The 11,007-nt window shown below is 44.3% G+C and overlaps 1 protein-coding gene across 1 annotated transcript in view; it reads left to right on the top strand.

Moving 5' to 3' along the window:
• The first annotated feature begins 426 nt into the window (after positions 1–426).
• LOC141073481 (uncharacterized) overlaps positions 427–11,007 on the top strand; it is a 349,087-nt gene continuing 338,506 nt past the window's right edge. Inside the window, exons 1-3 of the mRNA XM_073560744.1 lie at positions 427–487; positions 6,303–6,452; positions 6,582–6,761. Coding sequence (XP_073416845.1) covers positions 6,375–6,452; positions 6,582–6,761 — 258 coding nt within the window. The 5' untranslated portion in view covers positions 427–487; positions 6,303–6,374. The remainder of the gene's footprint in view (positions 488–6,302; positions 6,453–6,581; positions 6,762–11,007) is intronic.

Below are 11,007 nucleotides of genomic sequence, written 5' to 3'. Positions count from 1 at the left end.
CTCTCTCTCTCCCCTCTCTCTCTCTCTCTCCCTCCCTCTCCCTCTCTCTCTCCCTCTCCCCCCTCTCTCTCCTCTCTCTCCCCTCTCTCTCTCTCTCCTTTTGAATTTTTTCCTCCAGACTGAGTCCCCCTTTACCAAGAGTTTGTTATATAATGATCAGATGTATTAACTATTTCTGATCGTTTTAACAAAACTATAACTCATCCTAGGAGCCACAGCTTCTGTGTGATGAACTAGAACTGATCAATCTCTTCTCAGCAGAATCCAGAGAAATGCTGAACTAAAGGAACTAATCTTTCCAGTGAACTAGTTCATCGTGAACTAATCACCAAAATGAACTAGATTGCCCATCACTACTTGTTACTGTGTGACTGTTCTGGGCGCACAGGACCTGTGATGATGTCACAGTCATGTGATCAGTCCCATGGAGGGGAGGAGCCAGTCTCCATTTTGCTCCATGTGAGAGAAGAGTCTGCGCTGGTGACAGGTAATGAGGGGGCAGGGAGTGTGTGATGGGGGAACAGGACTAAACCCTAATGGTCTGAAGGTCGGGGGCTCTCTGACCCCTAGAATATACAGCGGAGCCTGAAAGGTCGGGAACTCCTTAGAATTTTCCTTATTTCTGCATTAATTTGACCTAAAACTCCATCAGATTCTCACACAAGTACTGAATGTATTAACCCCTTTACCCCCAAGCCTTTTTTCGCTTTCCTGACCAGGCCATTTTATGAGGTAATATCTCTGGAACACTTCAACGGATCCCACTGATTCTGAGAGTGTTTTTCTTATGGCATATTGCATATTGCACTTCACGATAGATAGCTGATACACCATATCGACGCCGCCGGTAGCATGGGAAAAAGAGGCATAAGTGAAATAATGTTCTATTAAAATATCAATTTATTAATCATAAAAATAAAATAAAACAAGGGAATTTCACAAATTACATATGCTGGGAATAAACCAAGAACCAGGGGCTACAAAAAAAGTGACAACATTAATCTAATAAACACTAATGTCAAGATATGATTACCAATGATTTGTAAAAAGTGCCTAGTGCTAAATAAATCATCATAGTAAAAAGTAAATACCCCTGACAAAGTGAAAAAGAACAAATATTATACGCAAAGTACTAAGTGCAAAATATACCTTCTCATAGGTAACTGCCCATAATCATAAAAAATCTGTATTATTTATATAAGTGGCAATATATAACCCATCATAGGGAGAATTAAATATACATGACAGGATGCAGAAGAAGCAATATTACGCGCAAAATGCAAAAAAAAAGCCTTGTCATAGGCAGCTGCCCATGAACGTAAAAAATGTGTTACATAAGTATCAGTCCCGGTCTAGAATACCCCTCAGCAACCCCGACAGTGCCATTTCTCCGTAATGGCTTCCTCAAATAGGAACGCATGCCCGGGTCCAAGCGCAACTTCCAGTTGCTGGAGTGCACGCCGACAGCACTGACACGCACGCGTCACTTCCGGCATGTACGCCCTCAGCGTTTAGTGCTTGTCTTTACCCGGAGATTACCACGCAGATGATCAAACACTCCATCTCCGTCGTAATTGGGACTACAAACACTAATATCCCACATCACCCCCTCAGAGCCACCGGACCATTACCCCTAATATCCCACATCATCCCATCAGAGACACCAGACTACTACCACTAATATCCCACATCATCCCGTCAGAGCCAATTTTATAGGAAAAAGATTTGTTTTTGTGTCGCTTTATTCTGAGATGTATACATTTTTCCGCTGATAGAGCTTTATGGCAGCTTGCTTTTTGCGGGATAAGATTTTGTTTTTAGCTATATTATTTTTATTTACATTTGACTTTTTGATCTCATTTTAATTCACTTTTTGTTCAGCAATATGATGAAAAAGCATAATTTTTACCAGGCTTTTTGTTATTTTTTTTTCCTGTGTTCAATGAAGGGTTAACTAATGAGACAGTTTTATGGGACGCTTTGTTCTAGATGCTGCAATACTAAATATGTGTACTTTATCTTTGTTTTTACATACATTTATTTACTGGTTTCATATTTTTCCTTTTCTTTGCTCTTTATTTTTGTGATTTTTTTTAAATACATAGCCCTCTATATATTATAATGATCCCCCACATTGCCTTCCATATAGTATAATGCACTTTCCATGGTTCTCCATATAGTATAGTACATACTCTCTAGTGTTCTCCAAATAATATAATGCATTCCCCATAGTCCTCCATATAGTATAATGCACCCTGCATAATCCTCCATATAATATAATGCACCCCCCAGTCCTCCATATACAGCTCTGGCAAAAATTAAGAGACCACTGCAAAAATTTCAGTTTGTCTGATTTTTCTCTTTATAGGTATTTTTTGGAGTAAAATGTAAATTGCTCTTTTATTCTATAAACTACTGACAACATGTGTTCGAATTTCTCAGCACTAAATTTTGTATTTATTTTCAGACAAAGAGAAATGGTCAAAATAACAAAAAAATGCAGTGCTTGCAGACCTCAAATAATGCTAAGAAAACAAGTTCATAATCAATTAGAAACAACAATACTAATGTTTTATCTCAAATAAAGTCCGTGGAGCCTCATTTAAGAGTCTCAAACACAGGACTAGCCAGATCTTCCTCCAGGGAAGGACCCAGCCAAGGGGTGGCTCCTTTCGGAAACCACCATTACCGTCATGTTAAGTGGCCCTTTAATTCAATATCCAGCTCTTTACGAGTTTACAGATATGACAAGGGAAGTACCAAGGCCAGGTATCCATCCACAGACAGCTGTTTCGGGGTGTTGCCCCTCATCAGTGTGGAGTAGGATTCTGGCTAGGTGGGAGCAATGCCTAGTAGACCAACATCACGAAACAATCACTGACCTCAGGGAGACCAGTCAAAGAAAACACTGTGGCAGCCGGCAAAGGCGCTCAATCAGTGAAATCCTAGATGCATCGTAATGTTTTATCTCAGGAAGAGTTCATAAAGAAATATTTTGTGAAATAACCATGATTTTTAATCACAGCTTTCATGTGTCTTGGCATACTGTCCACCAGTCTTTCACACTGCTTTAGGGTGACCTTATGCCACTCCTGGTACAAAAATGTAAGCAGTTCTTAGTTTGATGGATTGTGACTATCCATCTTCCTCTTGATTACATTCCAGTAGTTTTCAGTGGGGTTCAGGTCTGGAGATTGGGCTGGCCATGACAGGGATTTGATGTGGTGGTCCTTCATCCACACATTGATTGACCTAGCTGTGTGGCATGGCGCATTGCACTGTTGGAAAAACCAGTCCACAGAGTTGGGGAACATTGCCTGAGCAGAAGGAATCAACTATTTTTCCAGGATAACCTTGTATGCGTGGCGTAGCGCCTACTGTGTGTGTTTGGGAACACTCGCTAAGCAGCAGATTAACGTAGTCAGGCACAGGTTTTTCTTACAAAACAGTCCATACAGTTTATTTAAACCTCATAAACCACACTGTAAGCCAGGTTTCACATCACCGGGTTACACATAGTCCATTACTTCATCACGTGTGGCTTTATAAAGCATTCACTAGCATTCACGCCAGACTCTCTCCAGTCACCGGGTGATTGCACAGTTCAGTAACAAAACATTGTCAATGCACAAAGTTCTTTCCCCATACCCGGGGTTACCACTCAGGAGCTCCTGCTCCACAGGCTGACTCCTCATCAGTCCAAGGTCCTCAACAGTACAGCATCTTTCTCAGTGTGGGGCCGTCCCAAGCTCTACATACACATGTGGCCTGACCTGGTGCTATTCAGGACACTTGTCCAACACCCAGGCCACCAGGTCCAAGGTCTCACCACTTGCTCCAGAAATACGATCCTACTCCCACGATCTTCCAACACAGACCTTCCAGTACCTTGCACCCTGAACCAATCAGGTACACACACTGTGTCCATGTGACCAGACCTCAGTCACATTATATGGTTGTAACCACCCCCATGGATGGGCATTGCATGTGTGGTATGTCAATTCCTGACCAGCTCTTTGACTAACCCTATAAGCCCCCTTATAAGTAATACACAACAAATACTTGTGGAACTATAAGTCCTGGCATAACCATATCTGTTATGAATGAGTCACCGTAGGAGGCAAAAAACAGAAATACTAGCTAAGTCCAGGAAACCAGAGAAGTTGGCAGCTATCAGATTGCAGACCCCTGAGCCTAACAACAACAACTAGCAGTAGCCCCCACAGATAATGCTGCCCCCCCATAGAATACAATGTAGCCTCCTCATATAGTATAATGTAGCCCCCTCATAGAGTATGATGCAATCACCGCCCATAGAATATAATAAATATAATACACCCCCCCATAGAATATAATGTAGCCCCAAATAGAATAAAATACTGCCCACCTCCCCATAGAATATAATGTAAGCCCCCATATTATATAACACAGCCTCCCCCATAGATTATAATGTAAAATGTACCCCCTTGGTATATAACTCAGCTGCATAGTATAAAGCACAGCACCACCATGGTATATAGAACAGCCCACCATGGTATATAGCACAGTACCACATGGTATATAGCACAGCCCACCATGGTATATAGCCCAGCATGGTATGTAGCCCAGCACCACATGGTATATAGCCCATCATGGTATATAGCCCAGCACCACATGGTATATAGCCCAGCACAGTATACAGCCCAGCATAGTATACAGCCCAGCACAGTATACAGCCCAGCATAGTATATAGCCCAGCACAGTATAGAGCCCAGCATAGTATACAGCCCAGCATAGTATATAGCCCAGCATAGTATAGAGCCCAGCACAGTATATAGCCCAGCACAGTATATAGCCCAGCACAGTATATAGCCCAGCATAGTATACAGCCCAGCATACTATACAGCCCAGCACAGTATACAGCCCAGCACAGTATACAGCCCAGTATAGTATATAGCCCAGCACAGTATACAGCCCAGCATGGTATATAGCCCAGCACAGTATACAGACCAGCATTGTATATAGCCCAGCATAGTATATAGCCCACCATAGTATACAGCCCAGCATGGTATATAGCCCACCATAGTATACAGTCCAGCATGGTATACAGCCCAGCACAGTATACAGCCCAGCATGGTATATAGCCCAGCATAGTATACAGCCCACCATAGTTTATAGCCCAGCATGGTATATAGCCCACCAATGCCACAATAGTATATAACCCAGCACAGTATACAGCCCAGCATGGTATATAGCCCAGCATAGTATACAGCCCACCATAGTTTATAGCCCAGCATGGTATATAGCCCACCAATGCCACAATAGTATATAACCCAGCACAGTATACAGCCCAGCATGGATAAAGCCCACCAATGCCACCATAGTATATAGCCCAGCACAGAGTATAGCCCAGCATAGCATATAGCCGCTCCCCCCCAGAATGGCCCCACAGTCCAGTACTCACACTGATATATTAAAAAAAACCAAAAAACTATTCTCACCTTCTCCTTGTGCCCGCGCTGCTGGCTGCTCCTGTCTCCTGCTCTGCCGGCACACAGTGAGAGTGCGATGATGTCATCGCGCACCCGCTGTGTCAGTGGCAGAGCGGGGAATGATGGGAGAGGGAGCGTTGGCTGACGCTCTCTCCTCCATTATTGCTTTGAACTGTACTGGCAGTCGCCGGTATAGTTCAATGCGGTGGCGGGGGGAGTCGGCACTGGGGGAAAGCGGGCCCCCTGCTTCAAGGGGCCCTATAGCAGCTGTGTGATGTGCCGCTAGCTGGGGGCCCCTGGGGGAGCGGGGGCCCTAGGCAGCTGCCTGGTCTGCCTGCCCCTAACGCCGGCCCTGCATGGGAGGGTTTCTTACAGTGATCGAGGGGGGCTCATGGTACCAGACAAATTGTTAGTAAAGGTGCAGAAGCTGTGGAGCAAATTAAGGAAAATGAGATGGAAGAGGTGATGGGGCTACAACAGTCAGGAGATGAAGAGGATAATGATCCCATCTCTGTTCTCTGTGGTTGGTGGGAGCTCCTTATTGCTGCACTGCCCGCAGACTGGGCAGACTAGGCGATGGTGTTGTTTTCAGTGTCATGCATTAATCTCACTTTATTGCTTTTTGTGACACCTTTATTGTGGCTTCTGTGCCTACTGCTGCTTATGTTACAAACTATTTTTTCCCACATCAACCCTGTCCTGTCAGCGTCCCTTCAAGGCCAGGGGCCCAGTACGGCCTCTCTTGACAGTGATTATAAATTGATCTTGTGGTCTGTAGATTTCTTACATGGGATCTTTATGATATTACATTGTCATCTTCTCCCCATTCAGGTCCCTACAATATTGGATCCTCTCAGTGGAGATCTTCTACATAAGAAAATTTTCCTGACTGACCCTACAAGGATGGATAGGGACAGGGACAAGATGGCGGAGAGGATATTACACCTCACCCTAGAGATCCTCTTCCGGCTTACTGGAGAGGTGAGAGATTCTGATGACGTCACATTACATCATTCTTATCTATGGAAATAACAGAAGGACAGAACTAGAGAGGTGAGGACTCTGGAAATGTCTGTAGAGAGATTTATTAATGTGTCGCTCCATAACCAGGATTACACAGTAGTGAAGAAGACCTCTAGGGAGCGCTGTCAGGCCCCTGTGTCTGAGGGATGGGGAAGACCCCTGAGCCCAATCACGGGGCCTCCTCTTCACCTCCTGATACATGAGGACATCAATGATCAGAAGATCCTAGAACTCACCTACAAGATGATTGAGCTGCTGACTGGAGAGGTGACACTGCTGGGAATGCTGGGACATTATACAGTAATGCTATGGAGGGATCGGGGGATGACGGTATCATTGTATGTGTTAGGTTCCTTTAAGGTGTCAGGATGTCACCGTCTATTTCTCCATGGAGGAGTGGGAGTATTTGGAAGGACACAAAGATCTCTACAAGGACGTCATGATGGAGGTTCCCCAGCCCCTCACATCACCAGGTAATAGACAGGACTAAATACACACGGCCTATAATTATCTGTATGTAAAGAATGAATTCAGTCCCTTTATGTGTGTCCTACAGATCAATCCAGCAAGAGGAAAACACCAGAGAGATGTCCCCATTCTATTCTTCAACAGGACTGTAAACATGAAAATTCCAATGTTCCTCAGGATTATAAGGTAGATGGAGAGAAGGTGTCATGAAGTCTCCCTCATTATGTGTAGAAGTGTGTGAAGGTTTTGTTTAGTCTTGTATTATCCATCAATATTATGCAATGTATGGCCAATTTATTAGAAACATCTGCTCTTTTCCAACTTAAAGTTCAATGTGTGGAAATTAGGCAGCAGCCAATTTCCATCTGTAACTTATTAGACACATGACCCCGACGTGAGGGTCCTGGCTAAGTGTGTGGACTAGACCGCATGTTATCGATGACTTTGGTTGGCTAGGACCAGATGGTTGACAGTTCAATAAGGGAGACCACTAGTCAAAAATAAACTTTTTACTAAACAATAATTTGGTGGTGATCATTTACAGTAAATAGAATACAACTTTTTGAAAATTTCCTCTACAGTACAGAGCATTTTCCACACACAGTTCTAATTCCTTCCCTTTTAGTCGCTTGTCCTATATCGTCACCGTTCCTCTATACATCACTACAACCCAGCACAGTATTACGGTCCAGTTATTAAGAGTCCTATTCTAAACATGCGGTTCCGTGTATTGTTTCCGCTCCAGAGAACTATATTACCAGTATGGATGGTACTTAAATTCTGTCGCCGATACCTTGGCCTGTTTCAGCCTCCGACTCCATCTTCCTTCACCGATCATCCTTGCTCTCTCTTGGAAATACAGAAATGATTCCTCTCCTTCCGTTCCTCGTGCCCGCTCCAGATGTGACACTAACTCTAAGGCTCCCGGAGTCCCAGACATGTGAGCATGAGCCAAGCCTCCAGTCATAACCTGGAAGATGATCATATCCCTCTATGCTCCACCAATGCAATCAGGCCCGCATTGATAATCTGCCCAGGCGGGCAGATGCCTGCTGGGCCGCTGGCCCATTTTGAAGCTCACATCCGCCGGCCGGAGGCTCTGAGCTTCAAAATGGGCCGCTGGCACTTTAAATCTTCTGCACAGGCCCTGGTGCGAACGTACTCTCATTACATGCTTTGACCAGGGCTGCGGCGGCCTGCGTCAGCTCGTGAGCGCGGCCTTCGCTCATCGCGTGGCTGCGGCCCTCGTCAGTGCAGGCAAGCAGGAGATTGCGCACCAGGGCCTGAGCAGAAGTTTGAAAAGGCCACCGCGGCGAGCCTAACAACATATTTCTGTTTTAGGTTTGGGCCAGCCTCCTCTCTGCAATCGACCATCCCAGGCCTCTCATGTTGCTGACAAGCTGCTGGACCCTTGTTCTTCCTTCCTCATTTCTTTTGAAGCCTGGAGGCGTGGGCTGCGTGTTTCCTTCACGTCCCATCCTACTATTGAAGCCGCCTTGTTCCTGTCCAGACCCCCGTAGCAAGATGCTGCTTCACCCGCAGAAGAGCTAGCCAGCTCTGGGTCCTTGGCACCTCCTTCTGACCCTTGGGCTGAGCATTCTGACTCTTTGCTTCCATCTCTGATTGTATTCTCTTCCACTTCCAACCGATAAATGGCGCCATCTCTTTTGATGCTTGTCATCCTACGTAATGGCTCAGACTTTTGCTAGGTGGGGTTCTCTTCAGCTCACCATCCTATTTATCCCCCTCCTCCACCCGTTTTTCTTGAGTCACACCTTAATGGTCAAGGCTTTTCCTTGAACTTCACTTTACTGCAGTGGCCACTCCTCATTATAAGCTGGTACTTCCAGTCCTGATACTCCCTCTGGCAAGCGTAACCTCTGGAGGGCTAGACAGTTCTTCACTCTGCCTTTTGTTTCTTCTATGCCCATGATGCCTTTTTAGACAGCATAACAGTCGCTATCCTCCATGCAACTCATGTCTTCCCCACATTACTTTGCTCTTCCTGCTGCAAGACACGATCCTGCTGACTACAGCAAGTGTAACATGGTACAGGAAGATAGCCGTGGGTGAAGTACTCGTATCTGATATCCCAGCAGATGAAGATGGGGGTCCTGGCTAAGAGTGTGGACCTGTGCTATGGGGGCTACGTCCTTGCAGGCCACATTCCAATGAGTTTCGTTGGCCAGGACCAGATGGTTGATAGTTCAATTAGTGAGACCAGTAAAAAAAAAATCTTTTCACTCCTTGTCTTAATAATGATTGCAATCTTTCCTATGGGAGTGTGTGGGATTCGAACTTAAAGATATATAGGTATTTTAATCACTTAATTGTTGATTGGTGCACAATTTTGAAAACAAACTAATGGTAGAATATCCTAAAACTATACTGATATTTTATTCCCCAAATCCATAAATATATAGACAATCCACCTCTTAGGCCCTGTAAAAGCGGAACGTGGTTCATTAACTTCTACAGATATTTGGACTGTATGTTATGCCCATTGGTTAAGAAAACTCCCTCGTATATACAGGACACGTGAATTTTTGTTACAAATGCTGGACCACATAAGTTGGTAAGAAGGATTCCAGCTGGCAACAATCGATATCGAGACCCTGTATAAACATCCTACAGGATGCTGGTATACAGGCTGTAAGACATTGATTGAAGAGTAATAATACTGAAGGCTAACTATTGGAATTTATGTTTAAATACTTATACATTCTTTCAGGACATAATTCCTATCAATTTGCGGACCACTGGTATACCCAGACAGCTGGTACCATAATGGGTACACCAGTGGCCTCGACATTTGCAAATATATTTTTGTGGTATTTTGAAATTTGACTGTATGAGCTTGGATAAAAAAATATAAAATAATGCATCATTAGTGAGTGCCATTCATTTTTATTCTACTTTCGTAATTTTTTTATTGTATTGCTGCGCAGTTGAGCACCTCCACGTCTGGTATTCTCTTTTAACCAGCATTGTATACTGCAGTGGTATATACTTGCAGCATTGCCGATCTGCTGATCTTTTAAATTGGTTGTAAAGCTTATCATAGACACTAGATGTTGTCTGGATCTTCTCACAATCATCATGTTAAATGATCTTTTCTGTTCTAAATCATTCCATACGTCTTCTTCGTCTTTGTGTGACTTTTAAGTTTTTTTGTTTCAGCGTAAAGATCATATTAATACTACAGAGACATATATGAGGGGTGATGAGCGCTGTAAAGAGGAGATTTCTACAGATTACTATCCAGGTGAGAAATGATCATTAAATGCAGAGCATAGGTTCTACTCAGTCAATGGCTTTTAGAATTTATGTGTTGCATGTTTTTATACAGGACTTTACATGTGGACTATAAGGCTATGTGCACAAGTTGCAGATTGTAAGCGTTTTTGCAGCGTTTTTTCGCCGCAAAAACGCTTACATAACGCAACCCATTGAATTCAATGGCATTCCGCAATGCTGTGCTAATGCTGTGTATTTTTCCGCGGCGGAAAAATACACAGCATGCACATTCTTCCGCGGAGGAAAAATACACAGCATGCACATTCTTTGTGCAGAATCGCGGCGATTCCGCACACATAGGAATGCATTGATCCGCTTACTTTCCGCATGTGGTTATGCACACCATACGCAAAGTAAGAGGATCACGTGTGGATGGTACCCAGGGTCTGGAGGAGAGGAGACTGTCCTCCAGGCCCTGGGTACCATATCCCTGGTAAAAAAGAATTAAAATAAAAAATAGTGATATTCTCACCTTCCGGAGGCTCCCGCACCCATCCCAGTCCTTACCGATGCTCCCGGCAACTCCTGTTCCAAGTGATGCCTTGCAACAATGACCTGTGATGACGTAGTGGACTCGTGTGATGCTACGTCATCTGGGGTCATTGTCGCAAGGCATCCCTGGGAACGGGAGTTGCCGGGAGAATCGCGAGGATCGGGAAGGCTGCAGGTGCCGGCGTAAGGTGAGAATATCACGATTTTTTATTTTTTTTATTGTTTTTTACATTCTATCCTTTACTATTGATGCCGC

This window comes from Dendrobates tinctorius, unplaced genomic scaffold (genome assembly GCF_039654945.1).
Source record: "Dendrobates tinctorius isolate UK_male_01 unplaced genomic scaffold, ASM3965494v1 ptg000014l, whole genome shotgun sequence".
Lineage (NCBI taxonomy): Eukaryota > Metazoa > Chordata > Amphibia > Anura > Dendrobatidae > Dendrobates > Dendrobates tinctorius.
Note: the sequence above shows the minus strand (reverse complement) of the source record. Positions and strands in the feature narration are given on the sequence as shown.